At 43.6% G+C, this 19,702-nt stretch overlaps 1 protein-coding gene across 1 annotated transcript in view; it reads right to left on the bottom strand.

Annotated features, from left to right (window-relative positions):
• LOC108784256 (collagen alpha-1(XXIV) chain-like) overlaps nt 1-19,414 on the bottom strand; it is a gene marked incomplete at its 3' end in the record, with an annotated part of 73,391 nt that extends 53,977 nt beyond the window's left edge. Inside the window, exons 1-4 of the mRNA XM_018553012.1 lie at nt 19,347-19,414; nt 18,811-18,950; nt 16,868-18,129; nt 7,022-7,075 (exon numbers count right to left, since the gene is read on the bottom strand). Of these exons, the coding sequence (XP_018408514.1) occupies nt 7,022-7,075; nt 16,868-18,129; nt 18,811-18,950; nt 19,347-19,414 (1,524 nt within the window). The remainder of the gene's footprint in view (nt 1-7,021; nt 7,076-16,867; nt 18,130-18,810; nt 18,951-19,346) is intronic.
• Nucleotides 19,415-19,702: the final 288 nt, after the last annotated feature.

Consider the following 19,702-nt stretch of genomic DNA (forward strand, 5'->3'; position numbering starts at 1 on the left):
GTTAAAGTAAGAATAAGCACATCTCTTGTATTTAGACAATATTTGTTTTGCTTGGATTTCGGCTTTAAAGGTAAGCTCCAGTAAAGATTGAAAACTAACAGGGTTATTCACAAAAGGGTGAAGAGTTTGGAGAAGTGAACCATCTAGAACTGCACCCAATGCACATTTATGTATGCACTGAGCACCAATGCCGAGTGAGGTTTGCACTGAGCACCAATGCAGTTAGATGTGCACTGAACACCAATGCCGAGTGAGGTTTGCACTGAGCACCAATGCAGAGTTAGCTATGCACTGAACATTAATGCAGAGTGAGATTTTCACTGAACACCAATGCAGAGCGTGTTCTGACGTTCCATGAAGTTTAGATCAGAACATTATTTCAGGGGTTCCCCCAGATCTGAAGCATTTTTCCTCCAGGGTAAAACATTTGACAAACGCTCCTTTAAAGTGATTTTGTTCCTGTCATGAGGTACAATTAAGTTCTATCTTTGCTTCTCCCTGACATTTGTATTCGGAATGCAGTGCATACAGTAGGTATTGTGAAAGCACCTCAGGTTTGGTGTAGAACCCTAAGCAGTTTGCATTATTATTACCCAACAATTTCAAACAAGGCACTGCTTCCTCCCCCCCCCCCTCTAGCTAGGTTTGGCAGTACACATTTCAAAGTCAGAACTTGCATTCCCTGCTTGTCACTGGCACATATGCAAATGCTTTGTGATCCCAAACAGATAGTTGGCTGGGCTTGAATGGTCCCGTCTCCTTAAATAACCCAAAATACAACCCGGAATTTGGCCATTTTAATTGCTGAAACAAAACTACTTCAATATGTCCAATTGCAAAACAATCAATAGCAACGGGGTCTGGTGGTATGGGATGACAATATGGATCATGCAGTTTTTTGAAACAATGTAGATGCTTTGTATATTGTTTCTCAGTCCAGCTGGCCAAAATGAGAAGCTTCTACAGCTCACCACTGCCATAAAAACATGACCAGGAGTGAGGAAAGAGCCCAGCAGCAGAAAGATCCGTTTAGTCACCAAGTCTCTTTTTCATACTCTGGTGTATGCTCAGTACTACAAGTGTGCATAAACTATCATTTGTGAAGTTGTATTACAGCTAAATACTAAATTACAGGTAAAGCTGCACTTATTATGCCTGTCTCTGAGCAATTGTAACTGAGCATGTGATGAGAAAATGCATAAAGTCCATCTCCGTGACTTTTGCTTATTGGCCATCTCCGGGCAAACAAAAAAGTACCCTTTCAGTAGGGCAACTCTTACACTGCAAAGGTTAAGTGTTGAGTTTTGTCTAGGGGTCCTCAGTAAAGCAGATTTACTTACCTGGTCCCACATTCAAAAGGGGTCAGCGCTCTCCCCCCCCCCAATCCCTGCTCCGGGTGGTGGAATATCTCTCTGCATCCTCATGCCTAATGCAGGCCTATGGAACATGCATTAGACGTGATGACGTTAGCAGTCCTTAAGGTGCCCATACACCTATCGATTTTTGTTCGGAAATCATCAACGAATGGCCTTTTGAAAGATAATTGATCAGTTGATTGAACACAAACGATTTTAATTACTGCACTCCTGCCTGAATTTCCTCGATCGGTCAGGCTGGAAAACTTTTTTTTGAATCGTGCGAAAATCGATGGATTATTGCCGCTTTCATACGGAAAAAAAATTGCAGCAAGAACACTGCACATGTACAAGCAAAAATCCATTCTGTCGATCAAAGAAATTCGGTTAGTTAGTATTGCTAATGAACGATTATCGAAATCGACCTTGGTCTGTGCTTGATGGGGTATTTGAGCTAAAATCGAAAGAGGGTTCTTGGCAGCAACACAAATTTCCGATCGAAAATCTATAGGTGTATGGCCAGCATTAGACCCCTGGAGCCCAGAGGAGGAGATGTCTAGCAGCCTGGAGGGAGCTGGCAGAAGTGGGGATCAGGTAAGCAATCTGCTTTAATCCAGCCCCCTAGACAAAAGCGAGCAGTTAACACTCTTTAGCTCCACTGCAAAGGTACTTTTTGTTTGCCCAGTGATGGGCTGTAAGCTTTAAAAATCTCAACGCTTGGTTGGTACCCTCATTTTGTCCCATTCTGTCTGTGTGTTGCCATCTATATTATGTAAAAATGCAATAATTTAATCTCTGGGACCTTTCAGCCCATCTCCAGGCAAACACAAAAAGTACCTTGACAGTGGGTTTGGGGTTACTTGCCGAGTTGTTTCTTTGGAGCAGGACTATACATATAGATGGCAATGTACAGACAAAATGGGACAATGAGGGTACCAACTAAGTGTTGAGATCCGCTGGGTAAATAAATCTGCTTTACTGCGGACCCCTAGACAAAAACGAGCGCCTAACCTTTGCAGTGTGAGGGTAGCCCCACTGAAATTGTACTTTTTCAGTGGGGTTACCAATTGGTGTTGATTTTCTAGAGAAGTACAGACCCTTCACTATGCAGAGTGTAACTGTTAGTAAATATGGTGAACCGGTCTACATTGGATACCCAGTGATGGGTAAGAGAAATTAAAGAACTCAAGTATTTTTACCCTTGCAGTGGGGCTATCCAAGGCAAGGGACAGAAATACAGATCATAAAGTAAAACAGTCCCCATATGTGTATCTCATCTGTGTATTTAGCTGCCGGTCTAGTTCAGATTTAATGACCCATTAACACCATAGTGTTGTGCTAAATGAGTGGAATGCATGAGTTTAGCACATGCTATTGCACCACACACTAGGTGCACCACTCATTCTCAATAGCACCCCAACTCACCTCCCGGTGGGCTTGTGTTGCATCCCAACGCAACCCGCAGCATCGCACAAATGTGCTTTTTGGTACCATGCGATGATATAAAAGTAGCAGTACATTACTTTTTTCACCACGCAGCAGAGCAGAGCAGTGCACATTACTGGGGTGATGAAACACAAGCCCACCAGGAGGTGGATTGGGGGACCTTGTAGAATAAATGGCAACCCAATGCACCAGAGCACTACCGTGCAATAGCATGCACTAAGCATTTAACATTTAGCGCAACACTATGGTGTGTGCTAGCCATAAGAAATAAGATTTTTGCTATTATATGGTTGGTTGATTAGTGTGGACACAGCGTCAACTTATTTACAAAGCCTCTATTCCTTTAGTAAATCAGCCCCAATTATTTCACCCTGGCAGTCTGTGAAGAGAGCTGAAGAACATGCACTATTCAAGGGGCCTTGAGGGCCAGAACGCTAGTAAGGTAGAGGCACGAATCCCCCAACCATTCAAAACATAGGAGATCCAATAACAGTAGAGATGTACACATCCTTACACTTCAAATAGAAGCACAGCAAGGTTCTGCACAGAGATTAACATAAACTATAATTCACTATACAATGTCACAATTACCAGACAGTGCTAAATACAGGGTGAGGGCCAAACCTTCTAAAAATAGGAATCCAATAGGCACTTTGGGGAATAAAGTTACGGGGGAGCATCCAAAAATACACCCAAAATAGGGGGGGGGGGGGCAGGGCCAAGGTTGAAGGTAAAAAAAGACACTTATAAAGAAGGGAACTACGCCATATTATCGTCTTCAGCTGCCGGTGTCTAACTTAGAGGGGAACTCCACCCAAAAGGTTAGTGTGATTGCTGGTTTGTTGAGAAAAACTGGCTATACACTACTAGTAGAATTTTGTTCGAACAAATGTGTTTTCTGCCATTTTTCAGGTGGACAATGCAAGTTTATGGGCAGCTGGATCTAAACAGATGGGTGTCTGTGTACATCCGGTTGACCCCGGCTCTGGCCAGGTCCGGAGAAAAAATGAAACAGTATTCCGTTTCGCCGGACCTGATAATGCCGGATCAGGGGTAATCTGATGTAAACAGACACCAGTCCCTTTAAATCCGATTCCCCCATAGACTGACATTGAGGAAAAAACTGGACGAACACGCATGACACAACAGTGACATCCGATCTGTACCGCTCCAATCAGGAGGGGATCTGTGCACGGATCCCTTCCTCACCAGACAAGGTGAAAAGGGCCTAACAGTTAAGGTAGTTTTCCTTCAGGAAACTCCTTTCATCCCAAAATCAAATGGAAAAAAAGAGAGTGCTACACTAATTATATAATCTTTGTTTTGAAAAAAGATATTAATGACATGATAAAGGATTTCCACAGCACTATCGGCTTTCTAAAGAGAGAGTACAGCACAAGCAGTTCCTTTTCAGGGACTCTGTCCCTTCCTAAAATCTCAGATAAGCCATACAAAGAGAAGGGGAGAGGGGGGAGAAGTCACAGTTCTGATGAACTCAATATGTATGTTTATTTCAGCTTGAGCTACTGAGCTCTATAAACAACAAGGTGTTTTCAGATGTCGGTAAGGCAAAACTGGAAAACATGAAAAGGAGCCACGAGAACCACATGCTGACTGGAAACAAGAATGCATTATATCTGTGTTCAGATATTTCCTATTTTCCTGGCTGTAATAAATAATGTGCTGAGAAACCCTTTACCCAACATGTTTGGTTTAAAACAGAACTCTAGTTAATAATAAAAAGGTACAAAATGAATAGTCTGTTAAAACATTAACCCCTTAGTGACACAGCTTCAGAAAATGTTTCCGTTCCTGAGGACTGGAGCAATTTTGACATTTTTGCTATGTGTTTGTTTAACGATAATTTCCATCTTCCTCATGCATTGCGCCTACACATATTATATACCATTTTTTAAAGGACAAAATTAGCTTTAATTTGCTTGTAACATATGCATATATAAATTCTTATATTCTTATAAAAAATACAAATATATGCAAAAGAAAAGAAAAAATTACCCACCACCCCACACGCACACATTTTTTCACAGTTTGCAAAAATAATGTGTCCATAAATTAGTGTAGCTAACAGAAAGTAATTCATAATACATTTTATTTATTTGTCCTGATGCATAGGGTATATCATATGTCTGGGATTTCAGTTTATTTTTGGAGTTATAGGTCACAAAATACAATTCTAGTGTGGAACAATTTTAGAATGTGGTATGTTTGTCCTAATTTAATGGCCTCCATGACATTATATTTTCTATATAATTTTTTTTTTTAATTTGATTTTTTTTACTTTTTCCTTTTTTAAATTTTAAAAACTTAATTTTTTTTAAACTAGTGGGGCACAAAGGGGTAAAAAAAATTATTCACACAGGCTTTTGATACTAAGTATTCTAAGGAGATACTGTATTCTCCTCGATGTATCACTGTAATACACAGCCGGATTCCAGCTTCACAACACAGTGAGCTGAATGCCGCCTCAGTGGCTGGCACAACGTGATGATCACAGTGATTAGCTATCACAGTGATCCCTGTGCTGTGACCGCCTAAATTGTTGTTCAGGGTCTGCCCTGGACTCCGAGGGGCCCATCCACAGCATTAACTCAATCTCTCATTGTACCGCATGACCGGATTATTCTGTCACAGGTCGTTAAGGAAGTGAAAGACCGTGATGGAATTATTCTGTAATCGGTCAGGGAGGGGTTAAGCAACACAACCAGCTTTTGCTGTAATACTCACCTTCAAAATAAATATTACTTTTTGTGGCCACTTGATGTCCTCAGCCTGATGACCAACATTAAAGCCACTTCCACTGAAGTCAGGTCATCCTGGATCCACCCCCCGAGGCCCGTGGCTGGACAGTAGAAGAAGAAGCAGCACAGTAATGGACTCATCTCTCTGTCACTCTACTTTCTTCTCCTATCAGCACACTTGTCAGCACATTAAAAGGAGAACTATGAGGTGAGTGCTTTTCACTCACCTCATAGTTCTAGCCGACCTGTGACAATGAGACTGTCACAGGTCGGCTCAGTAGATCGGGAGGTGAGCGAACACATACCAGCGTTCGCTCACCTCTCGATCCTGTCACAGCTCTCTGCTGTGACAGGGGAGGGGCTGGATTCCCCCCTCCCCGCTCCGCCAGCGCTGACTGGCGGAACGGACGGGGCGGGTACAGCTGGCTGTCAGTCACGCAGCTGGGCAGATCCCGGCATTATTGTCGGGATCCCCTTCAGCTGCGGCGTTTCAGCATACCGCGAGCAGCAGCTTGCGGTATACTGAGCCTAGGGTGACGGGAGGACGCTAGTTTGTGTCCTCCCGTTACCATAAGGAGAACTATGGGGAAAAGCCTTAACCCCATAGTTCTCATTTAATGGATTGGCTCATTGTGCTGATCCTTTCTTTCACAATGCAGGGACTGCAAGAGGCTGCTACCAGGAACATACACTTCTTGCATTAAATAAAAAAAACCCTTTAATTATGTATTAGTGATTACAAAGCTGCATTATTTTGTGTCATTTATATTTTTCTAGGCATAAGACACAAATGAATGCAGCTCTATAATCATTAATACATTATGGTCCCTTCCACAATTAGACAGATCCATCCAGCCTATAGCTGGGTGAATGCTATTCACACAGGATTGCCGCCACTATATGAGGCTGAGGAGTATAGGAAATCCCTATGCTCCTGGGCTCCATCTAGTGGTGGTAATGCCATGCGAACATCATTCACCCGACTATACTCTGGGCGTAAATTAAGGCATATACTTCAGCCCCAAAGATTTTTTTCACTCCTGGCTTCACCACTATCCTTTTTGATACTCAGATGGGTACATTCTTTTTGATACTCAGATGGAAACATTCCTTTTTCTTTTTTACATAATTACCCATAAACTTTGCTATAAGCTCTTTTGCACAAATAAGACTTGTAATTTATGTTCTGAGCTCCTTTATATGTTAAATAAAAACCTCCAACGTCATTCTGCTGACAGGTAAACTGTAATTTATGTTGGAAAAAAAAGAACTTTGAATGACAAAATTACACAGTCAACACTTAGACTTTCCGTCAAGTCATACATTCCAGCGTCTAAAAAACTCATCTCACTAAAAAACTGTAAGTGTTGTTCTGTTCACCAAGGATAAAACAAAATGAAATCTATTAGCAGGTAGTACACGAAAAAAACAGATGTGAAACGTGATATGCCAATTACTCACCCTTGGACCTCTTTTCCCTGGGGGACCTGGTAAACCGGGAGGACCTGGAGGACCCTTGAGAGACAGAGAAACACAAGCATGTTACTGAGAGTCTAGGAATGAGTAAGCTCCAGTGTCTCAGAGTCTAAATCCCAAACTATCAATTATCAACACCTTCTAACCTCGCAGTAAGATCACAGAGAGCAGACTCAGAGCTCCTACTTACAGCTGAAAAAAATCCAGACACTCAACTCTACACAGAACACACTGATTTCTATTGAAGGCTGTGGAATGCCAGTTTATTTTCTGCAAAGGAAATGGTGGACTTTCGATATTCAAAAATGATCTAGATCAATAAATAAAGGGAACTGGTGCGGGCCATTAACTGGATCGCAGTTCAGCTCCTAAACTTCCCCAACATTACTCTAGAAAAGAAAAAAATGTTGTATGGACCCCCAAAATCCATAACAGGCTCTTATCTTAGATAGGGTATGGTATGGATTTTAGGTGCAGATTTTAAATAACCCCATACAAAAAAACACAAAAAAAAGTGTGGACCCTACTTTCACATCTGGACCCTACCCCATTCACATCAGAGACCTACCATCACATTGCTGCGCTGGCTATGGCAGCATGGCAGAGGGCAGGAGGTAGAGCAGGCCTGGTCAGAAATGAACTTTTGCCCTTTTTGTGAATGGATACGACCCTCACTGGATTAGTGCAATTGGTTTTCATGGTGCTGTTGGCTGGACCACCTGCACCATGGAAATAGCACTATGCAAACATTTGCATAGGAACCCCTAAGGAAGCCAGAAGGCACCCCAGTGTGCTGTGGCACCCTGGTTGAGAAAGACTGCTCAATAAGGTGTCTTTATAAAGATGTATGGTTACTATGTAGCCTTGACCCCATGCAAAAAAACACATCTGGATCCCCCCTTCAATTCAGGGTCCTCAATACCCCCTTCACATCAGAGTCCTATCATCACATTACAGCGCAGGATGTGGCAGCATGGCAGAGAGCAGGATGTAGAGCAAACCTGGGCGGAGTTGAACGTTTGCCCTTTTTTGAATGGATACCACCCTCACTGGATTATTGCCATTGGTTTCATGGTGCATGGAAATGGCGCTGTGCAAAAATTTGGAGGCACCCCTAAGGAGGCCAGAAGGCACCTCAGAGTGCTGTGGCACCCCGGTTGACAAAGGGTGCTCTAGAAGGTGTCCTTATAAAGATGTATGGTTACTATGTTGCTTTTGTCCTTTTTTTCCCTTTCATTTGGCAATTCCCTTTTCTTCAATGGTGCAGTTAGATGGTTCCTTTCATTGGTATGGCAATCTCCCAAGTCCATCGTTTATTTGGAATTCCAGACCCAGTCTGCCAAATCCAGGTGCCAGCAGGATTTTTTAGGAGCCAGCTCCATTGAGAATAACAGGAGGAAAACCTCAGAGTTGCATGCCTCTATGATTTCTAGCTTTCGGGGGGAGCTTTACAGATACATAATAAAGGGTTCAGCTTTAAACAATAACTAATGAAAACAACACAAATTATCTCATCTAGGGATCTGTAAGAAGATTTGGAACACACATGTTAATGGAGGACCTGGAGGGAGAACGTTCAGTACCACTTAGGCAGACAGTGACAATGAGCATAAAAGTCCTTATCACCATCACCATTTCCAGACACTTTGGAAAACATGTCAGAATCTGGGAGCCAATTGTTGGTTTTGTACATGGCGTGCGCCACATTGTTTCACCAGCTGAGCAGATAAATAGACCGCGGCAGCTCCAAGGAGAGCAGTGACTGGGACCTCTCTCACCATCTGCCTCTTCTTTACATATGGTCACATGACAGGTCCAGACAAATTCCATGGCTGGCTCAAACTGACTCATAACTTTATGATCTTGCCTGACTGTGAAGGTCACTGACTCAGAACAAATACGCAGGTCAGATGCTATGACTTCACTTGCTGCATGCTTGTTCTGAAGCCAAACAACTAGAATTTTCTGAAGGAGCTCAGCAATGGCAGCCCACGTATTTAAAATTGCATGGTGTGCAGAAAATGTAACTTTGTTATGTTGTTTTGTCTATTTATTATCGTAGTACAGGTATTTACATAGCGCTGACAATGTACGCAGGGCTTTGCATACTGTACATCAAGGGCAGGCAACCTCGGCACACCAGCTGTGGTATAATTAGGTATTTCAAGACTCTGACAGACAACAGCATGATGGAATTTCTGGTTTCACCACAGCTAGATTGCCAAAGCTGCTTACCCCTGTTGTACATTCACATCAGTCCCGGCCCTCAAGGAGCTTACAATCCGACAATGTACGCAGGGCTTTATATATTGGACATCAAGGGCAGGTAACCTCGGCACACCAGCTGTGGTGTAATTAAAGTGACATTAAACCCTCAGATTTTTTAACATGAAACAATAGTGTAATGTGCGCCTTACTGTAATCCATGGTAGTTTCCCTTTTCTTTGCTGCTCTTCCTTTTAAATCTGTATCTCTTCTCATGCTGGGCAGAACTTCTGTTTTGCAGCAGACTGCCTTGTCTCTGGAATGGATACATGGTGTCTGTGTGTAGGTTTGTAATCTGAGCCAGCACTACAGGAAGAGGCACTCAGCTGCAAAGGGAAGTTCTCCCCCAGCATGAGAAGACATGAATATTTAAAAGGAAGAGCAGCAAAGAGAAGGGAAACAACCATGGATTACAGTAAGGCACACATTACAGTATTGGTTTATGTTAAAAAATCTGAGGGTTTAATGTCACTTTAAGCATTTCAAGACTCTTTCACCATGGCTGGAGTGGGTGGAGCCTGTTGAGTCCCTCCCACAGCTCTGCTCCGTGCACAGGCTATGTACAGCACAGTGATGATGCCACTGCTACGTTTAAAATAATAACTGATTTTGTAAATGTATTTGGTGCACACAATGTGGATTTATATCCTTTGTGGTGTATATCTGAATGAAAGTATTTGGGCCAGAAGTTCAGCTTTAAAGTCCTGTGTTTTCTATAATATGGTTGTGATTGTTAAAAACAATGATATCTTACAATGTGTGCTTGGGCGAAACTCCAACGAAGTTGCTAAATCCACATTTCAAACTCTGAACCCTTCCAAATTATCAGCATCTCTCTGTGTCCTGGTGATCATTGTCATGGGACAGAAAGTGAGGGGAAATCCAAGAATTTACAGCTGTCAGTGGAGCAGAAGGAGTGGGAAAATCTTTCCATGGGGACACTTGTTTCGCAGAGATTTCCTCTAACATCACTGCTGTGTAAATGGGCCACAAAGTGAATGCAAATCTCCCCAATCCTTCTAACCCTTCACAACTTTATAAACAAAATTACATAAAATGTCTTGGTTTTAGATACACTTTAAACTAGGGATGATTCAGATACCAAGTACTGTGCTCGGTACATGTACAGTACAGATACATTTCCAGGTCCTGGACTAGACTACAGAAAAATACAAAAGCTAGGAGGCAGCTGTCATTTGTAAGGAGCACACGGAGCTCCTGGGATTTGTACATCCCCATTTTAATGCATAATTTTTTTATAAATATATATAAGGGATGCACTGATACAATTTTTCCAAGTACAAGTACTGATACTTGCCCAAGTACTCACAGATACAAGTACTGATACATTTTTGTTTATTGTCATGTGACAGTTTTTCTAAAACAATACAGACTAATGATTTCAGGACAGTGGTGGAGCGCCAGAGCCAGGTCCCAGCTGCAACCGCTGCAACCCTGGTAGTCCTCATGAAAATGCCAAGTATCGGCACTGCTATCTGAACTGGTATCTGGACATCCCTACTTTAAACCCGTTATAAAAAAAAACTCTTCTGATCCACCCACTCCACTGTACCTTATGACTGCACAATATTAAAGTGTCAGCACATGGTCACTTGTATGTAAAACATACCTGCAAAAGTACATTTCAATATACTTACATTTCCGATGGCCCATTTCTTGAAAAGCTGCCACTTCACTGTCTGTGAAGGTTCTCATTCATCCAGGTCAAGGTATATCTGTAAAAAAAAAAAATCAAGGCAATTGGACTTGCTGTATTCTTCTTGAAGACGTTTCACCGGTCATCCGACCGGTTTCTCTTTCTGAATTAAGAAATCTAGTCGGTTGACTAGTGAAACGTCTTCAAGAAAAATACAGCAAGTCCAGTTGCCTTGGTTTATTTTTTACAGATACTGCCACTTCACTGCTCTCCATCTTGTGCAAATATTCAACCGGTTGGGTTGCTTGAATACCTGTTTCTCCCCACAACTTGCTGTAGTTTCTCCCACCGGCTCCTATGCCTGTAGTGATGTAAGAGCCAGCGGAACAGTCCATAGTGAGCAGTGGGGGGAGGGTTATCAAAACACCTGAAAGTATGTCAATACTTGCTGAGGTCGGTTAGCAGTGAAGTGGCTTATCAAGAAATGGGAGTCCATGAACCTATCGCACTCCTGACCGCTTATTCCATATGGATTGGATGGGGGCAGCGGTGGTCAACGGATTGCAACCGTCATGTACACAGATAGAAGTAGAGACACCGGCACTCCAGATGTAGATCAAATGCGTCTATTTATTGACGTATAAGCAGCATATCACACTGGTGCAACGTTTCAGGGTCTCGCAGGATCCCCTTCCTCAGGCAGAACATGTTTGATCTGCATCTGGAGTGCCATGTGTCTCTACTTCTATCTGTTATCAAGAAATGGGCAGCAGAAGAGGTACGTTTACCCAGTCTTCTTGTTGCAGATATTTTTTTCATACAAGTGGACCTGTGCTGACAGAGAGACACAAGAGGTGGCAATATGAAGCAAGCCAATTACAAAAGTGTGCTACAATATTGCTTGTTCCTCTGTGTGTGCAACAGTGTATGAGGGCTATAAAACAGAGAACAGTATGCTCAGCCCTCATTAATGCCAGCCAACGATCCGTTTTACCATGCAGGCTGGTGTCCGTGTGTGTTGGCATTGGGGGCGGTGCTTTGTGTTTTTACAACGCAAGGTACTGTTTTCCTTTCACTTAAAATATTTACATATTATACATATATATATATATATATATACTTATTGAGATACCATTTATTTCTGTGCACCACAGCTCCCAATAGACAGACAGACACATTAGGCGAGTGTCAGTGCGGGAAAATGCAGACGTGCTGTATTTGTACGCACTACTCCACTATGGTATGAACGAAGCGCACGGAAAGCAATGGTTTATCTATGTGCCCTTGTGAAGACCTGAGTTGTTCGGGTGCACAGAAACGCAGGTCTTCGGACATCGTGTGAACAAGAACTTAGTCGCAACAACAAGCCACAGTCATAGAAGAATGTTCACGCCGGTTGTGTTAAAGCAGAACTCCGGGCACAAATTTTCTTAACCTTTGCAATGGACGTACCCCAGCACTGCAACAGTAAAGAGCTTTTTTTTGTCTAGGTAAAAAAAAAAAAAAGCTATATTCACCCAAACCTGTGACAGCGCTCCCCCAGCCTCCCTCTCCTCCACTGCAGCGATGGCATTTTTCTTGGCGTCCTCACATCCTATACACAGTGTATAGAACATGATGACTCCGGGACCTTAGACCACTGCAGCAGAGAAGGAGAGATGCTCCAGGCATCAGACTAAGAGCAAGCCAACTCTGAGGATCGGGTGAGTATAATTTTTTTTTTTCAACCTAGACAAAAATGAGCACTTAACCCTCGCAGTGCGGGAGTAGCCCCACTGCAGGGGTTAATAAAATGTATGCCTGAGTTCTACTTTAAGGCAGCCTAGGTAATTGTGAATGGGCTGCCAATGCACAGCAATTTAAGGAAAAATGGACCTGTATTTATTTTTACTGCATTACTCAACATGTGCATGGTGGTATGCTGCAGCATACATGCGTTGCTGCTCGTCATGGTCGTTGGCTATGCGTTGATACGCCCTGCGATAAAACGTGAAGTCAGCCTAAAAGAGACCTGTAGTGAGAAAAATACTTTTTACTGCTGAATTCCTTCTAAAAGCGCCAGTTGCCTGGACATAAAATATTCAGGATCGCTGACCCAGAACAAAGATGCAGCTACTGATGTCAAAGCTCCTGATCTGCATACTTGCCCTGAGCCAGTTATTCAGAAGTTATTGAAGCCATCGGATCAATGAAACAGCTGGGCATCTTACATTTATTAACGGAGGGTTCAGTAATGGCAGCCAATGTATTTGCTCAGTACAGGTATACAGGTGGTAGGTTTGGTGTTGGCAGACAGCCCGATTCAGGTGTCATGCAGGCAGCAGACACAGGATATTAGTCACAATCCCCCTGCATCCCATATAGATATATAGCTCAGAGCTATGTCTCTGCATACACATTCTCCTCTGTTAGACACAGTCTGATCTTGTACTTTCTTTGCCTTCATGGATCGCCAGAGAAATTCAGTATTTATCTGCAATTCTTAAAGCGCTGGTTTTAGAGCAAATATTGCACGGTTCCCAATAATTCCAATAACATACCATTCCCTTGTTGTAGGCCTTTATTGGGAAAAGAACTTTGTCTTTTGCAGTGTTCAAGCAGAGTGGGTTGTGGGCAATCCCCTTAGGCACTGCACACAATTCCCTTCCATCAAAGTGTAAGAAGATTGTGGGGTTCTGACTTTCAAATTGAACCCTTCACTAAGCCATACCTCCCAACTTTCTGAGATGGGTAAGAGGGACACCATTAATAGGGATGCACTGATACTAGTATCAGTATCGGTGCCAATACCGAGTATTTGGGCAAGTATTCGTACTCACCCAAATGTTCCTATACTTACCTCCAATATGGGAACTTCCGGTCAGAGGGAGACGCCGGCTGCTAACAGTGCTCTCCTCCCGCAGCGCTCGGCCTCCTGTGACAGTTTCTCTCCTCCCGCAGCGCTCGGCCTCCTGTGACAGTTTCTCTCCTCCCGCAGCGCTCGGCCTCCTGTGACAGTTTCTCTCCTCCCCGCTGGGACACAGATCAGCGCCCAGCCGGGAGGAGAGAAAGAACGGATGCGCTGCTATTTCGGCTAGAAAATGGCACTTTCGGCATTTTTCCAAAAGTGCCATTTTCGGCAAATATGTTTCGACGGCCGAAATTTCAGTGCATCCCTAATTTTAATATTTGCACAACTCCTCCCAAGAGCCAGTCCACTGCTTGTATCAGGGCAGCAGCGCTCGGCCTCCTGTGACAGTTTCTCTCCTCCCCGCTGGGACACAGATCAGCGCCCAGCCGGGAGGAGAGAAAGAACGGATGCGCTGCTATTTCGGCTAGAAAATGGCACTTTCGGCATTTTTCCAAAAGTGCCATTTTCGGCAAATATGTTTCGACGGCCGAAATTTCAGTGCATCCCTAATTTTAATATTTGCACAACTCCTCCCAAGAGCCAGTCCACTGCTTGTATCAGGGCTGAGGACCCTTCAGAGGAGTGCTAAGGCAGTGTGCTTTGATATTCTCAGGAGGCCATGTACAAGCCCCGTTCTGCCCCATCCCACCAGCCATGATCTGCCTGCATTGCACAGAGACTAATATGGAATTCAGGAGCCAGTCAGTCCAATCCTAAAACCAGCAGGATATTTTAGGAGCTAGCTAAATTGACAACAACTAGATTAAACTTCGAATGTTAGGAGTCAGCTGTCATTTTTAAGAAGCATTGGCTACCTGGCTAAGGGATTACTCATTAGCATGTTGATGAGGGGGAAATAGGAACCAGGGAAAGCACAATATAAGCGGAATCAAACTTCAGGTGACAATTTCTTCAGGATTCAGATCCTATCTGAAGTTATCATTCACCCTAAATGAGCCTCTCTCCCCAGTCCGGAATGTGTTTATCTTGGTGGTGGGCAGGTTGCCTGAATCTGTCACATTGTGAATTATGATCTTTCCACGACCTACCTACCCCTGCTTTCTAAAAGCATGCAGAACTGTACCAAAGCATGTAACTTTTATTAAAAGTGGACCCAAAGTGGGAGTAACGTTTATGGCTTTAGGATTGAGCTGCCAGGATGGAGGACATTATGATGTGATAAGAGGTAAAGCTAAGCAGGTCGTGTTTCAAGACTGCACATAACAACAGCAAACGTGTCCCTGGCGTGTCGTTTAGGTTGCATCTAGTTACAGATTTATATAGCTACACCACACATTATCTCATTATGGCGATTCTGGCACTTTTGTATGTGAGCATAAACGGTTTTGAAATTTTGGCAGGCTGTCCCTAAAGGCAGCCTGAAAACAAGGCCTTGCAAATGATAATTATAAAATGGGAAGGGGCAGAAAAGAGGTGCTGGACTGTAAGTGTCATCGTTTGTTCTGCAGTTCATTATAGCTCAGCGATTGTAATCATTTCACAAGTTCCCTGGGATGACAAAACTGTGTCAGAGAAGTGTGTAGAGCTGGCGCTATCCACTCCCTCTAATCTGAGCTTCATAAATTAAGAAAAAAAAATGCTGCTCCACTGCCTCTTGAAATATTTGGCACAACTGCCAGGAGATATGAGACATCTGAATTGACGTTCCAAAGGAAGAAAGAAAAAACTACTATCTCTGTGTGGAGCCAATAACAATGCTACATTGAACAGAAGCCAGTCCCTTGTCACATATTGATCGTTTCAAAACTGTTTCCATTAGTATTATGTTAATGTAACTCTGAGTTAAAGCTAAAGCCAAAAAAACAATTTATATATTGCGATTTATGAGTCCAAAAATGTGGTGGCTGCATTAGTTTTTATCTTGCAGGATTTTTCCTTTATTTTCACCCGGTGATCCTGCCAGTAACGCACTTCCTGTCATTGTGTGGCTTTCACCGTACTGTATCTTTGGAGGGAGAAATAGTCACCCTCCAAAGGCTGCTCTTCTAAACTGGACTACTAACGCTTCCTCTTCTCCAGATGCATAGCTACAAAAAATTGTGCCACTGGGATCCCATCCAGCTCTTAGCAACCAGTCATGTCTCACTGGCATACAAATCTCCCCACCTAGCTATTAGCAACCTCCCTGTCCCGTCCTCAATGTCCCATCCAGCTTCTGGCAATCAGGGATGTCTCACTGGCATACACATCTCCTCACCTAGCTCCTAGCAACCTCCTGTCCCTCCCTCAATGTCCCATCCAGCTTCTGGCAATCAGGGATGTCTCACTGGCATACACGTCTCCTCACCTAGCTACTAGCAACCTCCTGTCCTGCCCTCAATGTCCCATCCAGGTTCTGGCAACCAGTGACGTCTCTGGTTGCCAGGAGCTGGATGGGATGCCGGCCAGAGTGTTCCAGGTTGCTAAGGGCCAAGCAGGTAGATGTGTAGGGGCCATACACATTTCCTCGCCCAGCTCTTAGCAACCTGGAACGTGCTGGCCAGTGTCCCTTTCAGCTCCTGGCAACCAATGACATCACTGGTTTCCAGGAGCCAGGCACAATGCTCTGGCCGGATGCTCTAGCTCCTTGGTTCTCAACTGGTGGGTCGCGACCCCATGTTCAGTGGGTCACTCCATGCCTTCCACTTTTCTAGGTGAGAGGCTCCTCAGACATTCCTCTGATCGTTGCTGTCTTTCAAACCAACAGACTCTTAAAATCTAACATGCTTCTGGGAATGCTTGGCCAACCACTGTGGCCTGCGGTCCTTCCTGCTGTCCTTACAGTACACATGGTAATGTAGGGGTCAATGGAAAGAACCAATGCATGCAGCAGGGGACATAGGCATTTGACACTCCTGGAAGTGTCAAATCTGAAGATTCTTCAGATGGACCCTAGTTCTTAAACACAGCAAAGACAAAAGAAATTGGTGGCCGGACAGGTAAGTATAAACCCTTCTCCCCTGTGATCCTGTTTTTTTCCACATTTTTTTAAATTAAATAACAAAAATAATGCACTTACTGGAGGCCCGGGGTCCCCTTTATCTCCAACCAAGTCATCCGTTTCAAAAAGCAAGTTCAACTCCTCATAGTCGTAGTCATAGTTCTCCATGTCGATTTCATAGCCGTTTCCGGTCTCATATTTTTCTCCTTCATCAATGTAAGGATCCTCCCAAAGATCATATTGGTCATATGTGTCACTTGCTTCCTGATACAACGTTCTGTTATAGATCTTCACAGATTCCATCCCTCCATCCTTCGGTTCTTCTGTAGTTTGCTCCTGGGTGTTGTTCTTCAACCATGTCTTTTCCTTGGCCAATGTTTCTAACGGTGTTGCAGAGATCAGAGAAAGATTCCTATACATTGTCATGGTCTCTACTGGTTTCCGATGGACCATTTGTTTGAATTTGTTTTTGCTTTTAGATGTTCTGTTGTTTCGAAATTGAGTAATGGCAACTTCATACTCCGATTCACCATGGCCTATAGAACGATTTCTAAGGTGGTAATTTTGCTGCCAATGTAGTGAGGTAACGTTTGTCAACAGATCCGGTTGATTGACAGTGTCTGATTTAGACATTGTTTGTGTTTCATCCTTTGTATTTACAATATTCCTCCCATCTGCGGATGACAATGGCTGCCCTACGGTTTCAGGCTGAGATCGATACGTATCAGCGTGACGACATTGCTTTCGCACATAAAGACAATAATTTGCAGATGCTTCTGCTGAAGGCATAATCTCAAGTTGGCATATTGCTCCCTCGAACGGAACAGAATGAGGTGCCATCCTTCCTAAAGTAAACGTGCTGCCTGGACTAAGTGTCTGAATATCAAATGCAGACTCCTTGCTAAAGTACTTGTTTCCACATTCCGCAAACAAGGATATGGACTTGGCTCCGACACCGATGGTAAAATTGTGCCACTGTCCATCTTGAACTGAATAGTCAAATGTAACAGACTGTTTTCCTCCCGTATGTACAACTACCTTTCTCGGCAGCAACTGGACACCAAAACAAAGCCTACTTTTATTTCTAACACTGAAAAGGAAAGCATTGTTGGATTTGTCCGAACGAAGACTGATCAACAAATAAAATGGGAGTCTGAATTTTGAAAGAATATTATTGTCTAGAAGATATTCGATGACTGTATCTCCTGTGAGAACAACTCCGGACTCCGCCAGCTGAAGACCTTGACCTTCTGGAATGGCCGTCCACGGCCTGGCTGTCACTGGCCTCAACGATACTGACCCTTTCTCTCCACGATGTAACTGTTGAATGGTGTGTATGCCTACAACAGAATGAGAAATCAAAAATGAGTCATTTGCATGTATGGTTTTCTAAGCATGACCCAAAACCTTGACTGCCATGTTTTAAATATGATTCTAGCTAATCATTAAAGGTATAAGAAGAAAAGCCACAGCTATGTATATTTTTACACAACATAATTTAAGATAAAATGACAGAAGACTATATTCCAGGTATTGAGTTAATTGTCATATTCTGCTTGTTGTACACAGTCCATGAAAGTTCAACAATTCCCCTTGACCAATTGACACTGATTTCACCAGTATTGAAAAAAATAACTGCTTGATTTCTGATCTTTATTGCATAACACTGGTCAAATTTTGGAAAGTGGTATGACAAATATGACATATGCGAGTACGCTGAAAACAATCCATATGACCCTATCCCCAAATAAGAAGGAAACAGTTCAAAGAGGGATTTAAAACAGAACTACACTTCAGCAAATTTCCACCACCGATGTTACCTTATCACATAATTTAAAGCTGCAAAGCTGTCAAATACTTACCCAATGGCAGCTCTAAGTACCCACTCTTCCTACTGGATGCTTTATTATTTTATAATATGGATGGAGAATGCTACAAGCGGTACTGGAGCAGGCAAAGGTGGATGGAACACTCCCTGCAGGCCAGGGGCAGAGTCCAGAATTATGGTAGGGAGATCTCACTGCTGGAGTAGTCAAGACTATTGAGAATACTGCATATATTTTGGTCGTGCCCCACCATCCAAACCTTTTGGGACCAGGTCCACACCACAATCCAACAGTTTACTGACTCCCAGGTGCCTCGAGACCCGGCCTTCTTCCTCCTGCACCACAACACTACCTCACTCAAGACCTACAAATGTTCAGTGGTGCGACACCTGGTTAACGCGGCACGGGCCTGCATCCCGGCCCTTTGGAAGAGACCTGAACCCCCCACCATTCCCCAATGGCTGGACAGGGTACACGACATATACCTCACGAGCTCGCTCAATAACACCCCAGCCAAATTCCGGAGCACTTGGTTCTACTGGATTGAGTTTCTCAACTCTCCAGAGTATGTAGCCTTACGCCAAGGACACGCTGGGTAGATCTCCAGGACAGAACACACCCTGCGCCTCTTCTCCGCCCTCCCCTCCCTGACTGCAATGTTCCCCCCTCTTTCCTTTACTCCCTCCCTAACCCTCTAAGCCGCACATCCCTCTTGTCCCCCTCTTTCCTACCTCCCCTTCTCCCGGCAGCCCCGGTGCTGCTCTACTTTCAGATAGTAGTGAGACCCGATTCCATACATGTTCTGTGGAACGCTGGCCGAGGAACCCGATCACCTCTCTTAGCTAACCTTTGTTGGTGCTACGACCAGGGTCCCCGCTTATATTTCCTACAACTGCCGTAAAGGTCTAGATTGGATGTTTATTTCTCCATTTAACCTGCATTGCGCCCTACACCATGCCCCCATGGGCCCATTGTTGTACCTTGCGTTTTCACTTTGTATTTTTGTGAATTATGTACACTTCTCTTTTCCCCCCTCTGTGATACCCTTGGAAAACTGTGAAAATCTTATCTAAATAAAGAATTTGAA

This window comes from Nanorana parkeri, unplaced genomic scaffold (assembly GCF_000935625.1).
Source record: "Nanorana parkeri isolate BGI_ZX_2015 unplaced genomic scaffold, ASM93562v1 scaffold106, whole genome shotgun sequence".
In the NCBI taxonomy this organism is placed as follows: Eukaryota; Metazoa; Chordata; class Amphibia; order Anura; family Dicroglossidae; genus Nanorana; species Nanorana parkeri.